Consider the following 23,791-nt stretch of genomic DNA (forward strand, 5'->3'; position numbering starts at 1 on the left):
ACTTACAACTCATCTTTAGAATACCATGACAATTTAAAAAATCATAGGCTAAAACATATAAATTCATTTTTTTTCATGGTTATAACTATCCTCCAAAGTTACTTAATCGGTAACATAAAAAAGGGTTTAGGATTTAGGGTTTACCAACTTAAGGTTTACAACTCATCTTCACGATACCATCACCTTACAAACCTAATTGCCATTTAGGTCGGGGACAATGCATTGAAAACCATGAAGAGACGTATTGGGTTGGATCATTCATCGAGGAAGGCATCGACAACTGATTCATGACATTCATAGTGATTCTGGAACTGAGAAGGTTATTTAACCAATTATGAAATCCACTTAACCACATTTTGCAACCAATTTATCTAGACCTTTTTTGTCCATCTTCACTATGGAATCAATCACAATTGCCACAATTTCAATTTTTTTATAATTACTAGAAACTTAATGCAAAGCTATACAAAACACAAATATGAAATTTCATTCCTTTAGTCTACCAAACTTATAACTCATCTTCAAAATACCATGACAATTTATAAAATCATAGGCTAAAACATACAAATTCATTTTTTTCTTCATGGATATAACTATCCTCCAAAGTTACTTAATTGGTAATATAAAAATTCACTTCTTGGAGATATGATAATGTTTTAGCTTAACCATTTACTTTAGCACCAATGATGCAGTGTTCATGCTCATTCATAGGTCAACCAACATCATATCCAAACCTAACTACCATTTAACCAACTTCTGACCACATGTAACCATGACTTTAACCATTGATCTTAAGTTCATTTAACACATCCTACGCCACAATGAGCCGTACTTCATACTTAATTTAACCAAATATTTTGTTGGCACTCTTCACTGATAAAATCAATCACAGTTCTCTAAACAAACTATCAATCATAAAAAATAACTTAACCATTCAGTTTTGCACCACTAATGCAATGTACATGTTCCTTCTTAATACAATGATTACTTGTTTGAAGAAAATAATAATCATTTAACTCTTTAAACATGGTTAAAAACCATAATTTAAAACTCTGTTAACCATCTAAACTCAAGAGGAAGACAACTCCCAACCACAATCACATAGAACAACCAGACTTACACCATGGACTCTAGAAATCTTGACCTAAGAGCTTATGTTATTTATAGCCCAATGCTTATGAGTTTCAATGAAAGTATCCATTTAATCATATTACATGGTTAACCATTTTAAAACTATTTTAATCACTGACTTAATGCTTTTTAAATTCAATGGTTTAAATGTTGTTAATGATTGGAGGTGTGATCATTACCGGAGGTGGACTCGTTTACGGCAAGGTCAATCACGAGACTTTCGAGGAAAAAGACATCGAGAATAGTGGGAGAGGAGGCGGGGAGCAACACTAGGATGCCAGAACTAACACAAAAGATGGGGAGCCACACAGAAGATGTTACACGTCTATCATTTCTCTATTGAAAATACTATAACTTGTGGTGTTGAATAACTGTAAATGTAATTTGTGGGTTTTAAAATTAGAAGTTATTAGAAAATAGTAGAATGAAAGTTTGAATATGTGAAAGGTAAAAAGTTGTGAGTGGGATTTTAATTATGTTGTTAGTGGGGTTTTAAGGCCATATATAATGAACTTTTTTCTAGAAAAACTTCCTAAAGCCTATAAATAGGATGCTCTCTCAATTGTAATATGCACCACAAAAAGAAATACAATAGAGAGAAATACAAGAAGAAAAGTGTTTCTTTAGAGCAAATCCAAGTGTGAGTGGTTGTCTGTTTTTCAATTTGGTATCAAGAGCCAATGGCAAATGTGACGGGTCAAATATCGCTACCACGGTTAACGCAGGCGACCATATATGATAACTCGAGTATTCAAATGAAAGGTCTTCTCGGTTCTAAATGCATGGGAGGTGATCGAAGAAGGTTTCGAAGAACCAACAGATACCACGAGTTATACGACGACTCAAACCAAGGCATTAAAAGAGATGCGATCAAAGGATAAGACAACACTATACATGTTGTTCTGAGCGGTTGATGGGTCGGGCTTTAAGAAGATTTCCAGTGCAACTACTTCAAAAGAAGCGTGGGACATCTTAAAAAAGGTGTTCAAAGGAGCTGACCGAGTCAAGCAAATGTGTCTACAAACTCTTCGTGGCAAGTTGGAGAGCATGAAGATGATGGAGACGGAAAGTGTATCTAACTACATCACGCGAGTACAGACTATGGTGAATCAACTCAACCGAAACGGTGAAACGTTGACTGATGCACAATTGTGGAGAAGATTTTGAGAACATTAACTGACAATTTTGAGAGTATTGTGTGCGCAATAGAAGAGTTAAAGGACCTAACAACGCTCACAATGGACGAGCTCGCCGGTTCTCTCGAGCCACACGAGCAACGAAAGAAGAAGAAGGAGGAGGAAACACCCGAGCAAGCACTTCAAACCAAGGCATCAATCAAAGAAGAAAAGGTACTCTATCATCAAAATTCTCGAAGTAGAAGGCGTGGCCATGGAAATCGAGGAAACGGTTGTGGTGGTAAAGGCAACAGTCATGAAGGGTACTATAAGGAGAAGGAACAGTCAAACCAACCAAATTGGCATGGAAGAGGACATGGTCAAGGAAGAGGCGACCGATCAAATTACTCCAACATCGAGTGCTACAAATGTCACAAATATGGTCACTATGCGAAGGATTGCAACTCCGACAAATGTTATAATTGTGGTAGAGTGGGGCATTTTGCAAAAGATTGTCGATTAGATATAAAGATAGAAGAGACAACCAACCTAGCCTTGGAAGACGAAACGAATGAAGGTGTTCTCTTGATGGCTCAAGATGAAGTCAACATTAATAGTGACACTTTGTGGTACCTCAACTCGGGAGCAAGCAACCATATGTGTGGTCATGTGTTCCTATTTAAAGAGATGCAAAATATTGAAGAGGGTCGTGTGTCATTTGGAAATGCATCAAAGGTAGAGGTCAAAGGACGAGGTACAGTTTGCTACTTACAAAAAGATGGCTTAATTGGGTCACTCCAAGATGTTTATTACGTACCAGACCTCAAGACCAACATTTTGAGTATGGGGCAATTCACGAAGAAAGGTTACTCGATATTTTTGAAAGATCGACTACTGCACCTGAAGAACAATCAAGGGCGTTTGGTTGCTCGAATCGAGATGGCAAGAAATCGGAAGTACAAGTTGAATTTAAGAAGCATACGAGAAAAATGTCTGCAAGTCAACATTGAAGATAAGGCATCGCTATGGCATCTCCGTTTTGGTCACCTACATCATGGTGGTCTAAAAGAGTTGGGGAAGAATAATATGATGCACGGGCTACCCAACATGGACTACGAGGGAAAATTTTGTGAAGAATGTGTGCTCAACAAGCATGTGAGAACCTCGTTTCCAGAGAAGGCTCAATATTGAGCTAAGCAACCTCTCGAATTGATTCATACCAACATATGTGAACCAATTACTCCAGAATCCTTCAGCGGTAAAAGGCATTTCATTACTTTTATCGATGATTTCTCACGAAAAACTTTGGTTTCTAAAGGAAAAATCCGAGGCATTCGAGGTGTTCAAAAAGCTCAAGGTGATGGTCGAGAAGGCAACTGATAGACAAATCAAAGTTGTACGATCCGATAGAGGATAGAGGTGGCGAGTATACTTCGACGACTTTAATGGAGTATGGCAAGGAGCAAGGCATAAGGCGATTTCTAACCACACCGTACACTCCTCAACAAAATGTTGTGGCTGAGAGGAAGAACCGAACCATTCTCGATGTGGTTCGATCAATGCTTAAGAGAAAAAAGATGCCAAAGGAATTTTGGACGGAAGCTGTGCAATGTGCCATCCATGTGCAAAACCGATTTCCACATGTGAAGTTAGATGATCAAATACCACAAGAGGCATGGAGCGGACAAAAGTCGATAGTTTCTCATCTTAAAGTGTTTGGTAGTGTGGCTTATGCACACGTACTAGATCAACGAAAAACGAAGCTCGAAGACAAAAGCAAAAGGTATATTTTTATTGGGTATGATGAGAAGACAAAAGGATACAAGCTCCTTGAACCGATAAGCAAGAAGGTGATGGTGAGTCGTGATGTGAGAATAAATGAAGCAAGCGAGTGGGATTGGAACAATTCTTCAGAGGTTATGATTGAAGTTGGAGAATAATTCGTCATTGCATTGACAAGTATAAATTTTGAAACTACCGATGATGAAGATGAACCACGACAACCCAAAATGCGAAGTTTGCAAGATTTGTATGGTTCGACGAATGAGGTACACCTTGTATGTCTTTTGGCAGATGCTGAAAATATAAGCTTTGAAGAGGTGATGCGAGACAAGAAGTGGCAAACTGCCATGGATGAGGAGATTAAAGCGATTAACCACAATAACACATAGGAGCTAACAGAATTGCTAGAGGGAAGTAAGCCCATTTGGTGCGAAGTGGGTATTCAAGAAAAAGATGAATGCTTAAGGAGAGATAGAGAGGTACAAGGCATAACTCGTTGCGAAGGGATACAAACAAAAGGAGGGAATCGACTACGATGAGGTGTTTGCTTCCGTTGTAAGAATGAAAACAATTTGATTGCTCATTTTCGAAGTGGCACAATTTAAATGGCCGATATTTCAAATGGATGTCAAGTCGGCTTTCTTGAATGATGTGCTTTAAGAAGAAGTCTACATCGAACAACCACCCAGGTACATAAAAATCGGAGAAGAGAAGAAGGTGCTAAAATTGAAGAAGGCACTTTTCGGGTTGAAGCAAGCACCGCGGGCATGGAATACTTGTATCGATACATACTTCAAGGAGAACGGGTTCAAGCAATGTCCTTACGAGTATGCTCTTTACGTAAAGAACAGTGGAGGTAACATGATATTTGTTGTTCTTTATGTTGATGATCTCATTTTTATGAGTTACAATAATGAGATGATAGAAGAGTTTAAGGGCACAATGAGATGAGAATTTGAGGTGACAAATTTGGGATTGATGAAGTTTTTCCTTGGTTTGGAGGTTAGACAAGAAAAGACAGGTATTTTTGTATCACAGGAGACATATGCAAAAGAGATTTTGAAGAAGTACAAGATGGAAAATTGTAACCCAGTATCAATACCAATGGAACCAAGTGCAAAACTCTCAAAGTTCGATGGAGGAGAACGTGTCGATGCAAGTAGATACCGGAATTCGGTAGGAAGCCTTCGTTATCTCACATGCACGAGGTCAGATCTTTCATTAAGTGTCGACATCATAAGTCGATTCATGGAGGAACCGGTTTACTCATATTGGAAGGCGTTGAAGCGAGTCCTACGGGACATCCAAGGTATTATATCACTCAGGTTGTTCTACTCGAAAGCATAAGATTACAAGTTGGTGGGTTACTCTGACAACGATTGGTGTGGAGACATAGATGATCGGAAAAGTACATTGGGATATGTATTCTTTATAGGCAACAAACATTTTCTTGGCTTTCAAAGAAGCAATTGATTGTGACACTATCGACGTGTGAAGCTGAATATGTGGCAACATCTTGGTGTGTATGTCATGTGATATGGCTTAGAAACTTTTTGAGCAAGATGGAGCTAAAGCAACTAGGTGCAACCGTGATTCAAGTTGACAACAATTGAGTTGGCAAAGAACCCAGTGAACCATGAAAGAAGCAAACACATTGATGTTTGTTTTTATCTGTGATCATGTGAAGAAAGGAAGTGTGGAATTGGTGCATGTGGCAAGTCAGGATCAAGTTGCGGATATCTTCACAAAACCGCTACCGAAAGTACTTTTTGAAAAATAGAAGAAGATGATTGGCATGATGGATGGTAGAAACATTTAAGTTTATGGGGGAGTTTTGTTGAATAAACTTTAAATGTAATTTATGGGCTTTAAAATTAGAAGTTACTAGAAAATAGTAGAATGAGAGTTTGCATATGAGAAAGTTCAAAAGTTGTGAATGAGATTTTAATTATGTTGTTAGTGGGGTTTTAAGGTCATAATGAGCTTCCTAAAGCCTATAAATAAGACAGAAGAAGATTGTTTCTTTAAAGGCTATAAATAAGATAGAAGAAGATTGTTTCTTTAGAGAAAATCCAAAGTGTGGAGTGGTCATTATCATTAATATATTAATATATTAATGTTATACGTTAACATATTTTTTTTTTTATAGAGTTTAAACCATACCTTATAATGTAAAATAAGGGAGGGAACACTTAGATACTGATCTATGATTCTTTTCCTTGTTCAACAACTATATGTTTGAGAGTCACATAGAGTCCAAACAGGGAATAGAACAAGTCCCCATTGTTCTTTCCACCACCACTTGGCATACTCTAATTCAGCCGGCCCCTCCTACACCCTTTATCCCCATAAATAAAAAACCTACCACCAAACCTTCACTTTCATTTAATTCCTCTTGCTTGTGATTTTCCTTCCTCACCAATCCACAACAAAGAAACACAACATGGACAGGCTCATAAGGTTAGAGCCATCAAACACAGTCATAATCAGAGTAGAACCAGGCCAAAAGTGGCAAGGCAAAATCACCTTACACAACGTTATGCACACAATGCCAGTGGCCTTCTGGCTTCAACCCCTCATCAAATCCCGTTACTTAGTCAAACCCCACTCAGGTATCATCTCCCCCTTAGCTACACTCACCCTAGAAATCACCTATCATATAACCTCCACCATCACCCTCCCCCATTCCTTCCCCCACTCCAACGACTCTTTCCTCCTACACAGCGTCTTGGTCCCCGGCGCCGCCATCAGGGAACCCTCCTCCATGTTCGACGCCGTCCCCTCCGACTGGTTCAAGAAAAAGCAAGTCTTCATTGACAGCGGCATAAAGGTCATGTTTTTAGGGTCACACATTCTGGCCCAGTTGGTCTCGCTCGGGGAAAATAATGAGGTCAGGGAAGCCCTAGAGAGAAGCGACCCTTCATGGAGGATTGTGAACAGCACCGACCCACGTGGCAACACGTTGCTCCACTTGGCGATCGCGCAGGGAAGACCTGATCTCGTTCAACTGCTTCTGGAGTTCGAGGCTGATACTGAGGCAACGAACCGTTCTGGGTTGACCCCACTTGAGGCTGCAGCATCGTGTAACGAAACATTGATCGTGGAGCTTCTTCTGGCCCGCAGGGCCAACACGGAGCGAGCCGAATGGGCCGTGTTCGGGCCGATTCATCACGCGGCTAGAGGAGGACACGTGGAGGTTCTGAGACTGCTCTTGCTCAAAGGCGGCAAAGTGGACTCGCTCACGAAAGATGGCAACACTGCTTTGCACGTTGCGGTTGAGGAGCGTAGAAGAGACTGTGTTAGACTCCTTCTAGCCAACGGTGCCAGAACTGACCTTAAGAACACAACAGAAGGTAACTAATGTAGATCATTGATTATAAAAATATATAAAGAATATACTATTATCTTATGAACCTAACCCTTCAGCTTTTAATATTATAATTTGTTATGATTGTTATGTGTAACAGGTGACACCCCTTTGCACATGGCAGCAGCAGCAGGAGACGAGAGCATGGTGAAGCTTCTCCTACAAAAGGGCCGTGCCAACAAAGACATTCGAAACGCGCAAGGCAAAACCGCCTACGACGTCGCAGTGGAGAACGGCCACGAGCGCCTCTTCGACGCCCTGAGCCTGGGCGACAAGCTGTGCGCGGCTGCAAAGAAAGGCGAAGTGAGAACCATCCAGAAGCTTCTAGAGAAGGGCGCGGACCTCAACGGGAGGGACCAGCACGGTTGGACCGCGCTACACCGAGCCTCGTTCAAAGGGCGAATGGACGTGGTGAAGGTTCTGGTGGAGAGAGGGGTGGAGGTGGACGCGAAGGACGAAGAGGGGTACACGGCACTGCACTGTGCGGCGGAGGCGGGGCATGTCGACGTGACGGAGTTTTTGGTGAAGAAAGGTGCGGATGTTGAGGCGAGGACCAGTAAGGGTGTAAACGCGTTGCAGATAACAGAGTCGTTGAAGTACGTGGGGATCACGAGGGTTCTTGTTAACGGTGGGGCTAGTAGGGAAAATTCTGATAAAGTGGCTGCGTTTGGTGCAGTTGCGTTTGGGAGTAAGGTAACGGAAGTGAAGAAGAGGAGGAGTGGTGAAAGACGTAATAACAGATTGTTGAATAATGGTGCTGGTTTTGGTCGTTCAGTGGCTCTGGCTGTGCTGTAATGACAGAGATGCGCTGATAGTGATTTCGTACATTAGAATTAGGTTTTATGATCATGATAGGTTATTTTTTTTTGTTTTTACTAAAATGGAATCTTTTAAAAAAAGTTACAAAGGCAACGACTTCTACCCTGTCATATTGAAGTCGTGCCAACTTGACACGATTTTTGTTATGTCATAATATTTTATTTTATTTTTAATTTCATTGTTTATATATTAGGTAGTAAGTTATGTAATGTTAAAAATTAATTTCTTCTCATCATTAAGTGTTCGGTAAAATCATTACTTCTCAAACTATTTATTTTGCAAATTCACAACAATAATTATCTATTTATTTTTCAAATATAATAATTTTTCATTTATCTATTTATTTCCAAATTAAATAACAATTTTCTTCATTTTTAATTAATCAAATAAAAGTTATTATATTACATTACCGTCAAACATGATCCATACACGATTATCCAATTTTTTGTTCCTTAAAACTAACACTCTTAAAAAATTATGTATCAAATTAATTTTTGACATTACATAACTTACTATCCAATATATAAACAATAAAATTAAAAAAAAAAAATAACATGACAGAAGTCGTGCCAACTTGACACGACTTCAATATGACGGGACAGAAGTCGTGCCAAGTTGGCACGATTTCAGTATGACATGGCAGAAGTCGTGCCTAATTGGAACGATTTCTGCATATGAAGTCGTGCCGAATTGGCACGACTTGTTTATATTTGTAATTTTTTTTAAACAGACCCCATTTTGATAAAAACAAAAAAAAAATAACCCCATCATAACAAAAAACCTTAGAATGAGAAGGAATATTGAAACCGATTTTCGGCATTGGCTCGTTAGAATGAGAAGCATTTTGAGATCGGTTTTGGGTATTGCATGGCTATGATTTTAGCTTGGCAATGAAATTGTTAACTTATGACAAAATGTTCTTTCTTATGTTATAAACTGGTTAATATTAATGATCCTTATTATGCAGAATGATTTTTGTTGTTGTTGCAGTGCTGTTGCTGGTTGCTTGCTTTAGACTAGGTTTCAGGTTATGTTTCATTAGAAAGTAAAAATATATAAATATATTTGTTATATTTATTAAATTATATATTATTTTAGAAAAAATTATTAGTATTTAAATTATTTTTTTATTATTAATAAATAATTTTTAAATTAATTTTTAATTAATTATTAAGGTTTTAACTATCAATTATTTAAATTTTAAATTTGTCAGTTAAAACTTTGATAGTTAATATATCAATAATTTTTTTAGTTTCTAAATCTAATTTAGTTTAGTGTAACTAACTATCCTACATCCATAATAAATATTAATATTTATAATAAAAAAATTAAAAAAAAACTTCCTCAATAAAAATACAAGCAAAATACAAAATATTTTAAAATTAAAAAAATTATAAATTTTTATAAATGATTAATTTTAATAAATTTTTATAAATAATTAAAATATTAATATTTATTGAGTTATAAGAGTCAAATAAACATTTTTGTAAAAGGTTATATGTTTCTGGGTTATGTTATTTCTAAGATATTTGGTATCAATATAGATTTTTTGTGATTTTGTTGGTAACCACTAGATCAAATCGTCTAAGACAACCTACTGCAATGGTTTTGAACGTTGTAGGGCTTGCCTTCTTCAATCATGTGTTGATCAACCTACGATTGATGTTAGCTGGATAAGCATTTCGGCCTCTAGGCAATTAGGTGAAATGGAGACGTCCCTAATCATTTCTATAACCATATTCTTTACTTATGTTGATACATAGAGTTAAAAGATTGGGTTCCATTTTTGTACAACTGAGTTGTTACATGGTCAACGTGGCACTAAAAATAGGAAAAATCTGAACATTTAGTGTTTATGTGTTTTAGAATCTGAAATTAGATTTTAAGAAAGGGACTGAATTTAGATTTCTTCTTCTCCTCCACTTCGTCTTCTAGTTCTTCGTAAACTATTTATTTCAAGTTCTCTGCAACCTTTATGTGCAACGGCGTTCGTCGTCGTCCTAGGTGCATCTGTTTTCAGGGTGGTTTGACGACGGTGTCCTCTTCAACATCCTCCTTTCACGGTGGTTGGGTGGCGGTGTCGTCTTCGGCATCCTGTTTTCACGATGGTTGAGTGGCGTTCTCCTCTTGGACATCCTCTTTTCAAAGGTAATACATTTATTTTTTTTCATTTGTTTATTAAGTGAAACATTGATGTTGTGTGATTTTAGTTGTTGGGTCATTCCTGTTATTTGTCCTGTGGTGACCCTTGTATGAGCCAAAACTAATTTTTTGCACAAACTGTTAAGATAAATGTATATTCGTATTTCATGTTGGGTTTACTTTGTGGGTATGTATTTCACTGTTATTGTAGTATTTTATTTCATAGTAGCAAATTAGGATACACAAAGAAAAGGGATTGGTGGACCAACTCATTTAGAGTTGTCCAAAAATCGGGACCCATTTTTTTGGAGTATGACTTGATTTTTTGTGGAAAATATTGTTGTTGGAAATATGTGTCTTGGTGTATAAATAATGTAGAGTGTTTCTTTGGAATGTTAGGTTGATGAGGTACCATAAAATTTTAAGGAAATTCTATAATGTTGACACGGATAAGAAAGATAAAAAGAAAGTGTTAGTGTTAGTGTTATTGTTAGTGTTAATGTTGGTTGGGGAGGGGCACGGGGTGGGGAGAAAGCGGGTTAAATCAGTTTTTTATAGGCCATCAAAGTAGGATAGTGTGAAGTAACCACAATGTTCACTGAATTTAGAGGGTTGCAGTATGTGGTGACCCTAGTAGGATTATGTTGTGACCCAAATTACACTTCTTGCAAAAACACAAGGAAACTTTTTATGGAAATATGAAGTGAGTGTTCATGTTTGTTGGGATAGGCATTATGTGGGGAGAAAATGTGTTAGATTAGGTATTTAGAAGGCATGAGTGTAAAGCAGTGTAAAGTGAGCAAAAATTCAGTCAACTTAGAGGGTTGCGGTATGTGGTGACCCTAGTAGGAGTATGTGGTGACCCACATTACAGTTCGTGCACAGACCTAACAGGGGAACTTTTTCTAGAAGTGTCATGTGTGTTCGTGTTGGTTAGGGAGGGACACAAGGTGGGGAGAAAGTGGGTTTAATGAGTTATTTAGAGGCTGTGAGAGTAGGACCGTGTGAATTAACCAAAAAATTCAGTCAAGTTAGAGAGTGACAGTATGTGGTGACCCTTCAGGGAATATGTGGTGACCCACTCTACATTTCCTGCACAAACACAATGAAAGTTGTTATGGAAATATGAAGTGAGTGTTCATGTTTGTTGGAATAGGAATGATGTGGGGAGTAAGTGTGTTAGATCAGGTCTTTAGAGGGCATGAGTGTAAAGCAGTGTGAAGTGAGCAAAAATTCAGTCAACTTAGAGGGTTGCGGTATGTGGTGACCCTAGTAGGAGTATGTGGTGACCCACATTACAGTTCGTGCACAGACCTAACAGGGGAACTTTTTCTAGAAGTGTCATGTGTGTTCGTGTTGGTTAGGGAGGGACACAAGGTGGGGAGAAAGTGGGTTAAATGAGTTATTTAGAGGCTGTGAGAGTAGGACCATGTGAATTAACCAAAAAATTCAGTCAAGTTAGAGAGTGACAGTATGTGGTGACCCTTCAGGGAATATGTGGTGACCCACTCTACATTTCCTGCACAAACACAATGAAAGTTGTTATGGGAATCTGAAGTGAGTGTTCATGTTTGTTGGAATGGGAATGATGTGGGGTGTAAGTGTGTTAGATCAGGTCTTTAGAGGGCATGAGTGTAAAGCAGTGTGAAGTGAGCAAAAATTCAGTCAACTTAGAGGGTTGCGGTATGTGGTGACCCTAGTAGGAGTATGTGGTGACCCACATTACAGTTCGTGCACAGACCTAACAGGGGAACTTTTTCTAGAAGTGTCATGTGTGTTCGTGTTGGTTAGGGAGGGACACAAGGTGGGGAGAAAGTGGGTTAAATGAGTTATTTAGAGGTTGTGAGAGTAGGACCGTGTGAATTAACCAAAAAATTCAGTCAAGTTAGAGAGTGACAGTATGTGGTGACCCTTCAGGGAATATGTGGTGACCCACTCTACATTTCCTGCACAAACACAATGAAAGTTGTTATGGGAATCTGAAGTGAGTGTTCATGTTTGTTGGAATGGGAATGATGTGGGGAGTAAGTGTGTTAGATCAGGTCTTTAGAGGGCATGAGTGTAAAGCAGTGTGAAGTGAGCAAAAATTCAGTCAACTTAGAGGGTTGCGGTATGTGGTGACCCTAGTAGGAGTATGTGGTGACCCACATTACAGTTCGTGCACAGACCTAACAGGGGAACTTTTTCTAGAAGTGTCATGTGTGTTCGTGTTGGTTAGGGAGGGACACAAGGTGGGGAGAAAGTGGGTTAAATGAGTTATTTAGAGGTTGTGAGAGTAGGACCGTGTGAATTAACCAAAAAATTCAGTCAAGTTAGAGAGTGACAGTATGTGGTGACCCTTCAGGGAATATGTGGTGACCCACTCTACATTTCCTGCACAAACACAATGAAAGTTGTTATGGGAATCTGAAGTGAGTGTTCATGTTTGTTGGAATGGGAATGATGTGGGGAGTAAGTGTGTTAGATCAGGTCTTTAGAGGGCATGAGTGTAAAGCAGTGTGAAGTGAGCAAAAATTCAGTCAACTTAGAGGGTTGCGGTATGTGGTGACCCTAGTAGGAGTATGTGGTGACCCACATTACAGTTCGTGCACAGACCTAACAGGGGAACTTTTTCTAGAAGTGTCATGTGTGTTCGTGTTGGTTAGGGAGGGACACAAGGTGGGGAGAAAGTGGGTTAAATGAGTTATTTAGAGGCTGTGAGAGTAGGACCATGTGAATTAACCAAAAAATTCAGTCAAGTTAGAGAGTGACAGTATGTGGTGACCCTTCAGGGAATATGTGGTGACCCACTCTACATTTCCTGCACAAACACAATGAAAGTTGTTATGGGAATCTGAAGTGAGTGTTCATGTTTGTTGGAATGGGAATGATGTGGGGTGTAAGTGTGTTAGATCAGGTCTTTAGAGGGCATGAGTGTAAAGCAGTGTGAAGTGAGCAAAAATTCAGTCAACTTAGAGGGTTGCGGTATGTGGTGACCCTAGTAGGAGTATGTGGTGACCCACATTACAGTTCGTGCACAGACCTAACAGGGGAACTTTTTCTAGAAGTGTCATGTGTGTTCGTGTTGGTTAGGGAGGGACACAAGGTGGGGAGAAAGTGGGTTAAATGAGTTATTTAGAGGTTGTGAGAGTAGGACCGTGTGAATTAACCAAAAAATTCAGTCAAGTTAGAGAGTGACAGTATGTGGTGACCCTTCAGGGAATATGTGGTGACCCACTCTACATTTCCTGCACAAACACAATGAAAGTTGTTATGGGAATCTGAAGTGAGTGTTCATGTTTGTTGGAATGGGAATGATGTGGGGAGTAAGTGTGTTAGATCAGGTCTTTAGAGGGCATGAGTGTAAAGCAGTGTGAAGTGAGCAAAAATTCAGTCAACTTAGAGGGTTGCGGTATGTGGTGACCCTAGTAGGAGTATGTGGTGACCCACATTACAGTTCGTGCACAGACCTAACAGGGGAACTTTTTCTAGAAGTGTCATGTGTGTTCGTGTTGGTTAGGGAGGGACACAAGGTGGGGAGAAAGTGGGTTAAATGAGTTATTTAGAGGCTGTGAGAGTAGGACCGTGTGAATTAACCAAAAAATTCAGTCAAGTTAGAGAGTGACAATATGTTGTGACCCTTCAGGGAATATGTGGTGACCCACTTTACATTTCCTGCACAAACCAAGTGAAAGTTGTTATGGAAATATGAAGTGAGTGTTCATGTTTGTTGGAATGGGTATGATGTGGGGAGTAAGTGTGTTAGATCAGGTCTTTAGAGGGCATGAGTGTAAAGCAGTGTGAAGTGAGCAAAAATTCAGTCAACTTAGAGGGTTGCGGTATGTGGTGACCCTAGTAGGAGTATGTGGTGACCCACATTACAGTTCGTGCACAGACCTAACAGGGGAACTTTTTCTAGAAGTGTCATGTGTGTTCGTGTTGGTTAGGGAGGGACACAAGGTGGGGAGAAAGTGGGTTAAATGAGTTATTTAGAGGTTGTGAGAGTAGGACCATGTGAATTAACCAAAAAATTCAGTCAAGTTAGAGAGTGACAGTATGTGGTGACCCTTCAGGGAATATGTGGTGACCCACTCTACATTTCCTGCACAAACACAATGAAAGTTGTTATGGGAATCTGAAGTGAGTGTTCATGTTTGTTGGAATGGGAATGATGTGGGGTGTAAGTGTGTTAGATCAGGTCTTTAGAGGGCATGAGTGTAAAGCAGTGTGAAGTGAGCAAAAATTCAGTCAACTTAGAGGGTTGCGGTATGTGGTGACCCTAGTAGGAGTATGTGGTGACCCACATTACAGTTCGTGCACAGACCTAACAGGGGAACTTTTTCTAGAAGTGTCATGTGTGTTCGTGTTGGTTAGGGAGGGACACAAGGTGGGGAGAAAGTGGGTTAAATGAGTTATTTAGAGGTTGTGAGAGTAGGACCATGTGAATTAACTAAAAAATTCAGTCAAGTTAGAGAGTGACAGTATGTGGTGACCCTTCAGGGAATATGTGGTGACCCACTCTACATTTCCTGCACAAACACAATGAAAGTTGTTATGGGAATCTGAAGTGAGTGTTCATGTTTGTTGGAATGGGAATGATGTGGGGAGTAAGTGTGTTAGATCAGGTCTTTAGAGGGCATGAGTGTAAAGCAGTGTGAAGTGAGCAAAAATTCAGTCAACTTAGAGGGTTGCGGTATGTGGTGACCCTAGTAGGAGTATGTGGTGACCCACATTACAGTTCGTGCACAGACCTAACAGGGGAACTTTTTCTAGAAGTGTCATGTGTGTTCGTGTTGGTTAGGGAGGGACACAAGGTGGGGAGAAAGTGGGTTAAATGAGTTATTTAGAGGCTGTGAGAGTAGAACCGTGTGAATTAACCAAAAAATTCAGTCAAGTTAGAGAGTGACAATATGTTGTGACCCTTCAGGGAATATGTGGTGACCCACTTTACATTTCTTGCACAAACCAAGTGAAAGTTGTTATGGAAATATGAAGTGAGTGTTCATGTTTGTTGGAATGGGTATGATGTGGGGAGTAAGTGTGTTAGATCAGGTCTTTAGAGGGCATGAGTGTAAGGTAGTGTCAAGTGAGCAGAAATCCAGTAAACTTAGAGAATAGCATCAAATAGTGACCCTATAGGGAATATGTGGTGACCCATATTACACTTCCTGCACATAACCAGGGAAACTTTTTCTGAAAATGGGAAGTGAGTGTTCATGTTGGTTGTAGTGGGGCATGGGTTGGGGACAAAGTAGTTTAATTGAGGTGTTTAGAGCCCATGAGTGTAGAGCAGTGTGAATAGTAGTGTGAAGTGGGCACAAAATTCACTCAACTAAGAGAATATAATCAAATGGTGACCCTATAGGGAATATGTGGTGACCCACATCACTTCCTGCACATACCCAAGGAAACGTTTTTTAGAAATGGGAAGTGACTGTTCGTCTTGGTTGTAGTGGGGCATGAGTTGGGGACAAAATGGTTTAATTGAGGTTTTAGAGGCCATGAGTTTAGAGCAGTGTGAAGTGGGCACAAAATTCACCCAACTAAGAGAATATCATCAAATGGTGACCCTATATGGAATATGTGGTGACCCACATTACACTTCGTGCACAGACCCAGGGAAACTTTTTCCTCGATATGGGAAGTGAGTGTTCGTGTTGGTGAAGGGTGGGCCATGAGGTGGGGAGAAAGTGGGTTAAATGGGTTCTTTAGAACCCATGAGAGTAGGAAAGTGCGAACTAACCACAAAATTCACTCAACTTAGACAGTTGCAGAATGTGGTGACCCTAGAGGGAATATACCCACATTATAGTTCTATGACAGAGGCAGGGTAACTTTTTTTTTATAAATGTTAGGTTTGTTTTGTTATTAGTTAGGGTAGGGTGGGGAATAATATAAGGTTTTTGTCCTTCTTATGTTCCGTGTGTTGACCCAAAGTCAGTTTATTGCAGAAGCACATTTACAGAATACATTAACTGTGAACTGTTTGATTTTTTAAAGATTGATGTTCTTTAATTGTTGTTTGGTTTTGAATAGTGTATTTATTGTTGAATTTTTATGTTTTGTACGATATAATGACATCTGCAGACGTCTTACGTTAATGATAAAGACAAACTTGATGAACAAGGCATACCTGAAGAGTAAGGCGTACCCGAAGAGCAAGGCATACCTGATGAGCAAGGCATACTCGAAGAGCAACATGTACCCGAACAACAAGACGTACCCGAAGGGCAAGACGTACTCGAAGAGAAAGATGTACCCCTATAGCAAGACGTATCCGAAGACCAAGATGGGGGAGAAGAAAAAAGTAACATATTCACCCGATTGAAGCATAGAGCAAGGAAATGTGTGAAGTCGGCTGTGATGAAATCACAATGGACTAGGTATGGAAGGGGAAAAAAACAAATTTGTTAGTCATAATTGAAAGAGACTAGATAGTAATTTGAATATTTGACACCACTGAAGTGCACATCAGGTCATTTGGTTATTTGTACTATAATTTATTCCAATGTGTTATTCAGTAAATTTATTATACATGAAGATGTTTTGAAGTCATGTTTGTTATTCCGTTGCAGGTAAAAAATAATGTACTCAGTAAATTTTGACGGATGTGACAATGTATTAAGGATGGAGTTTATAAATGACATATGTACAGCTTTGTTATGTAATCTTGAACAATTGTGGTAGATGTTCAGCCACCCACATGCAATGACTGGTTGTATATGTTTGTATGACCGTATTCAAAATATTTTGTAAGATTATAGTGTACATGGTTATCCCCAAAATGCGGTAAATTTATTCTAAATCGATGTATTATGTGTGTAGTTTTAACAATGATGCATTTTCCCTTGAGACACCTGATTTCAGTATACTCAAAGGCAAACATTACTTGTATTTAAGCACTAATGCTTTTTGGCATGCACTAAATAATTTGGATTAAGCGAAAACGGTTCAGTGCTGAAGGGGTCCAATTTAGCTTGCACGAAAATATTTGGATTAAGCGAAAATGGTCCAATGCTGAAGAGGTTTAATTTATCTTGCACGAAATAATTTGGATTAAGCGAAAACGGTCAAGGGCTGAAGGGGTCGAATTTAGCTTGCACGAAATAATTTGGATTAAGTGAAAATGGTCTAGTGTTGAAGAGGTCCAATTTAGCTTGCACGAAATAATTTGGATTAAGCGAAAACGGTCAAGTGCTGAAGGGGTCGAATTTAGCTTGCATGAAATAATTTGGATTAAGCGAAAACGGTCTAGTGCTGAAGGGGTCGAATTTAGCTTGCACGAAATAATTTGGATTAAGCGAAAACGGTCTAGTGCTGAAGTTGTCCAATTTAGCTTGCACGAAATAATTTGGATTAAGCGAAAATGGTCCAGTGCTGAAGAGGTGCAATTTAGCTTGCAAGAAATTATTTGGATTAAGCGAAAATGGTCAATTGCTAAAGAGGTCCACTTATTTCCTACCAGGTCACCACCATGTCTGACATGAGCCAAGTCCATCTGTGATTGCACTTCTTCACATCCATATAGGTGGGCCCATGTTCCCTCACTTCACACCCACATCATGCTCATGCATCACCCTTCTAAAGCACTCCACTTTTCACAGTGGGTCAAAATACAAAAATGTAGTGTGTGTGCAGAAACTTTGTCACAGGTGACCACATTTTCCTTCATAGGTCACCACTTATTTCCTACTAGGTCACCACCAAGTCTGACATGAGCCAAGTTCATCTTGTTGAACCAAGTGGTGTTCAAGCTTTGAAGAATCCAAAACCCCTTTGAAGGATGTTGAAGGGCTGTGCTTGTTGTTGCTGAGTTGTCTTAGATAGGATCTAGGGTAGATTGAGTTTTGTAATTCACCCTTGATCGAATCCAAAGCATAGGCATTCTCAATCTTTTTAAAAGAAAAGTGTTTTTCAAACTAAGTGAAAAACAACCGATTGTTTTGTCGAAAGAACCGATTGTTTTATACTTAGGTGTTTTTAGAAAATATTGAAAACTGTTTTTCAAATGGTTGAGCTGTTAAAACCAAAACAACCGATTGATTCGAGGAAACAAACGATTGTTTGTTTTGGTACCATAACAGAAAAATGGTTTTTGTTTTGACTGAGCTTTAAATGTTTTTAACTGATTACGCTCCAGTCTTTAATGCTTTGACCAATCTTTAAATGCAATGAATAAGTTTGTGAAGATTTGATAACAAACAACATCTTTGAATATATTCAGAAAAACAGATTTGAGAAAAAGATTTAACAAAAAGTTTTGAGTTTTCAAAGAGTTGAGATTGCTTAGAGATTGAGATTGATCAAAGTGTGTGAGATAGGATTTCTGCTTGTATTGATTTCAGATTTGCTTCTGTAACAAGTGTAATCCTTGTATCTGTTGAAAAAGAATCTTTGTGTGTTTGCTGAGAAGTGCTGTGTGTTATTGAGAGGATCAAGATCAGCATTCTTAGTGTTGGTGTGTTGGCCAAGAGAAGTGTGTGTCTTGAGGGGATCAAGGTCACTTTCTTGGTTGTGTTGTAAGTGATCTAGGTTTGATTGCTTAGTGGTGTTCCTTAGTGGTTTCTGAGAAGACTGGACGTAGCTCTGGATTTAGAGTGAACCAGTATAAATCTTTGTGTGCATTTTCTCTATCTCTTAACTCTTTAAATTCAGTTTTGATATTTGTAAACTGGTATAAACAACCGATTGTTTCTGCGAAACAACCAATTGTTTTGCTGGTGTTGTGCTTTTAGCTTCGTGTTTAAAAAAAAATTGATTTCTTAATCAAGATATTCTCGAAGTAATTTCATTCAAGGCTTAAAAGTTTTTGAAATCCCTCTTTAAACCGTTCACCCCTTCTAGTTTAAAGCCATATATTCTAACACATTTGTGATTTTAATTGTTCACATCCATATAGGTGGCCCACTCCTCCCTCACTTGACACCCACATCATGCTCATGCTTCGCCCTTTTCAAGCACTACACTCAAAATACGAAAATGTAGTGTGTGTGCAGAAACACTGTGACAGGTCACCACATTTTCCTTTAGAGGTTACCACTTATTTCCTACCACTTGACAACAATTTTGTTCTGTTTGTTATTTTAAATTGTAAATATGATTAATTTTTCAGAAACATTAAGTTCAACTTTTGGATCCAATGTGGCTTATGCATAGTATCATTAACTTTTTTCTTCCTCGCTTGGATCCTTGTTGTATATATCTTAGCCAAATAGTTGGTAAAAAAGGGAACAAATTTTCTACCTTAACTTAATATTCTTCATTTTACAATTATTATAGTGCAACAAAATGGGGAAATGTAAATATTTATAAGTTTATTTTCACTCAGTCCAAGGAAGTCAGAACGAAGGCATCCTTCATCAGGGACGGTCATAACAGTTACCTTCCAAAGTATATGACACCTGCTAATGGACCCTTTGGGTTCAATACAAATAAAACCACTTGTGGAAAACCATGTCATCATAATCGGAAATGATGGAAAGTAATATTAACTATAATTGGAAGCCCTGCTGCATGTGATGCTACAACAATGTTGATTTTCATTTTGGGCATTAAAAATTTGTAACATTGTTCAAATGAATGCAAGTCTATATAAGGCATCGTGTTTGTACATTTTTGAATGCTCATGGGACCCTTACTACGTCTTTTAATACATACTTCATACAACATTTACAAAAATTCATTGAACAACTGCATACACATTTTATTACAAAGTACATGTAAAAACATGTTGACATCCTCTAAGACATCTAACAAATAAGTACACAATTGCACGACATGAAACTTCAGATACAGCGGACTCTGAACCATCGTCATTCTGAACTACCACGAAAGTTGAATTGCTTCGAGACACTTTTGCATTCTGCATTACGTGCATCTAGCACCTAATTGCAAACCATTTCCTGACAGAATTGTTGAAGTTCAACCTGAAAAAATTGTCAAAATAAATTTTCAATTAACAATAAAACTGACAACTTTTAGTCCAATAGTAAAGGGAACAAATACGTATGGTGTTGTATTCAGGCATCATCTTCCCCTGATAGTCAACCATACCATTCCAAAGCTCAATATATTTCAAGACCAAAACTTCACAATCATAACTGCATAAATGACGGCACATGAAAATAAATTACATATTCATATGCATCAAAATAAGAATAATTTTCATTGAAATACTAACCCGTTTGGCTGCATAGGAAATTTTTCTTTCACTACTTTTATAGGGGGACTATTCATTCCACCAAACATCTGAAGAATTTTGTACAAATGGTCAACTTGCACAGCCTGCAACATACAATACAAGAACATCACAAAGGAAATACCAAATTCATGGATTCATTATTTACTAAACATCATGTTGTAGTCTTTACTATGACTTTATCAATTTTGTTGCGTCGTCCCCTTCTATGACCGAGGGGATCCAAGACACACAATTCCCTACTATGAAAATTAAAAGCGTACACCCACCAATGATCATTGTGCGCCATTGGGATGAACACCTAAAAGTGAATACTATAACTTAATTGAACACATCAAAAGTTATGCCCTTAAGCATCATAGAAAATTATATAATACAAACTTACAAAATCACAATGTGCTAGTGATTCAAATGGAATCAAATCTTTTGCAAATGAACAATAATCCTTCTTGTCCCATTCTTTCTTTTCCAAAATTGTATTCATTTCTTGAATAACACGATCCTTTAAGAAGCAAACAATTTAGTGCTATTAACAAAAACTATACATATCAAAACAAAATTTAAATCGACAATTCACTCACAGCAAAAAAAGGGTTAAAGGAAAAACGTTGAACCCTTCCATTCATTTGAAGTTGATCAACCATGAACAACCCCGTTGCAAACAACATAACCTAAAAACATATTCCAATGAAATAAGTTTTCAAACAATTACAAAATACAACACATAACTATTACTTCTAATTATACCATGTTGTCAACTCTGACTTCCGGAGATAAAGACTGCAGGTCCAAACTGGTCAATATGTTGCCTTCAATGTCAAAAACAACACTAAAAGAAGAAGATAAATTCATCACCATACAAAAAATAAATAATTTATGGTACTTCACAATATTATCTTACCGGTTTCTATCCATTTCGACCAACGAACACAATGTTGTATTCATCTTAAGCATGTCAATAGGATGTGGGCTTCCACCCACCACTTGAGTGTGGACGAGGTGACCTTCGAGGACGTGACCTAGTACTATCCTTAGGTACACCCGTGGAAGATGACCAATGGTTTTTTTTTTTGTGCAACTCTTCTTGAAGCACTCTTAATTGATTATGAACATCACGTATCCTCTTGTTATTCTATAAAAGTAGGTCTTTGCACAATTTATGCTCGTTATGAACTTTTCTCACACTCACTAAAAGAATAATAACCACTATATTCATGATGTTCCTATCCAATTTCAAGTGCTTCTTTAACAATGTTCAATTCTTCCTCCACATCAGTCACTACCCAATCCCATACAATCTACAATAACAACTTTTTTGAATTAATGAAGATATAAAAATACACCAACGTCCCTTAAGGTCTTAAACACACAATTAAATACATCAACAACACAGAACGCTTCATTTAAACTACTTGATCGAATCTTTACACAGGACCACTACAAAAACCGCAGAAAACATATTCTATCCACAACAGGGATGCCAATGCCAAGATGTTGAATAACCCAAACCTGGTGCCAAAAAAGGAATGTTAGTCATTCAAAACTTCACAAATTTAATAAAGTTGAAGTACATAGTCATTTCCACTAATCTGCAAAACAGGAATGCAACCAACCAAATATATTTCACGACCATTCATTTGGTTGTTATATACCTCTGATGACCGTGTTAAACTCGAATCTATTAAGTCATATACTGCACCGACCCAATTGTATGTCTATAGTGCATATAAATTATCTAAAACCTTAAAAGGAAAAGAAGAAAAAGTTCTAGAAGTCCTAGGCAAAAAGAAAACATATAACAAAAGAAGTATGTACAATCGATAGAATTCATCAACATTTTTTTCCCTATAAACTTGGTTCCTCAACTTTTCCATAAGAATATCTAATTTTATGTCGTCTCCTCCAAACACTTTATTCACCAACCCACCACCATCATCCTCCAAAGATAATTGTTGACCCACCACTGGCAACCCCACAACAAAACACACATCAAGAAGCTTAAAAGGCATTAAATGTTGTCTTATCCTAAAACAATTATCACCGACACTCCACCTACTAATCAGTTCCCGAAGAACGAGACTTGATATGTCCAACTCTTCTTGTAACTGCAACAATGTCAAATTTCTATTGATTTGAACAATATGTTCAGTCTGCACTCTGTGCCTTACTCGAATCTACAAAATAACCATGAAAGGAAAATGTTTAAATTGAATATAATTTCAAATTTTCAAAATTAAATATTAGCAACGTAGTAATAATATAAATAAAACCTTCATTCTCCTTCCTTCATGATCAAACCTTTGACTGTCATACTTTCCCATCGAACTGGAAGAAGCTATTTCAAAACTTTCCAAAACAAAATATATCAACCAATTCATCGAATACAACAACAATTCACTAACTTCTTTTCAACCATAAACCATGAAAGAAATAAACCAGTGAAGAAAGAATGTATTCTATAAATGTGTGTGCAGGAACACCTGATTTAAGTCACTTTCTCCCCACCTCATGCCTTACCCCAACAAACACAAAAACTCACTTCAAATTTCCAAAAATGTTTCCCTACCTCTGTGCAGGAAGTCTAATGTGGGTCACCACATATTCTTATTAGGGTCACCACATAGTACTACTGATGGAAGAGGCCCAAGCACAAGCCCACATGCAAGCCCACCAAAGGGTAGATTTGGGCCAACCATAGAGTTATGGCCAAGAGGATCCAAGAAGACGTTCTTTTACATGTTCAAATGCCATAAACTCTAGTGTAGAGTAGACTTTAATTTCTTGTCAAAATTAGCATAGGAACTTTATTTGTAATTTTCTTAGAATTAATTTTGGCACCTAAAACACCAACCTAGGTAAACTTAGAGTTTCTAAAAAAACCTCTAAATTTACCAAGGCCGGTCTAGAAAAGCCCATGGAGGGGGTGAGCATAAAAACTAGACACACCCCTCCCCATGTGCTCATTTGTGCACCCATGTGCCATGTGCACCCATGTGCTTCACATTTACATTTCATTTGGCTAGCATTAGGGTTGCATTATGGTCCTCCTTAGCCTATAAAAGGAGGAGCCTACACCTTGTATTTTCAAGTTTATTTGAGTATTGTTATGCTGCCCATTTTGTGCACTAGCTATACTTCTCCTAGAAATCTAGGCTATAAACTTCACTCCCTTCACCTTTCTTCATAGAGCTGGCCGAACCTCTCTAATCCCTACTCATCATGCACCTTCAAAGCCATCACAACTCCTAGGAGGGCTTT

The 23,791-nt window shown here is 38.2% G+C and overlaps 1 protein-coding gene across 1 annotated transcript; it reads left to right on the top strand.

The window, feature by feature from the left end:
- The first annotated feature begins 6,380 nt into the window (after window positions 1-6,380).
- Window positions 6,381-8,444, top strand: LOC137836402 (protein VAPYRIN-like). The gene is made up of 2 exons (XM_068645127.1): window positions 6,381-7,381; window positions 7,496-8,444. The coding sequence occupies exons 1-2, from the start codon at window positions 6,472-6,474 to the stop codon at window positions 8,188-8,190; spliced, it is 1,605 nt and encodes a 534-aa protein (XP_068501228.1). The 5' UTR covers window positions 6,381-6,471; the 3' UTR covers window positions 8,191-8,444.
- Window positions 8,445-23,791: the final 15,347 nt, after the last annotated feature.

Source organism: Phaseolus vulgaris, chromosome 4 (assembly GCF_000499845.2).
Source record: "Phaseolus vulgaris cultivar G19833 chromosome 4, P. vulgaris v2.0, whole genome shotgun sequence".
NCBI classification, from domain to species: Eukaryota; Viridiplantae; Streptophyta; class Magnoliopsida; order Fabales; family Fabaceae; genus Phaseolus; species Phaseolus vulgaris.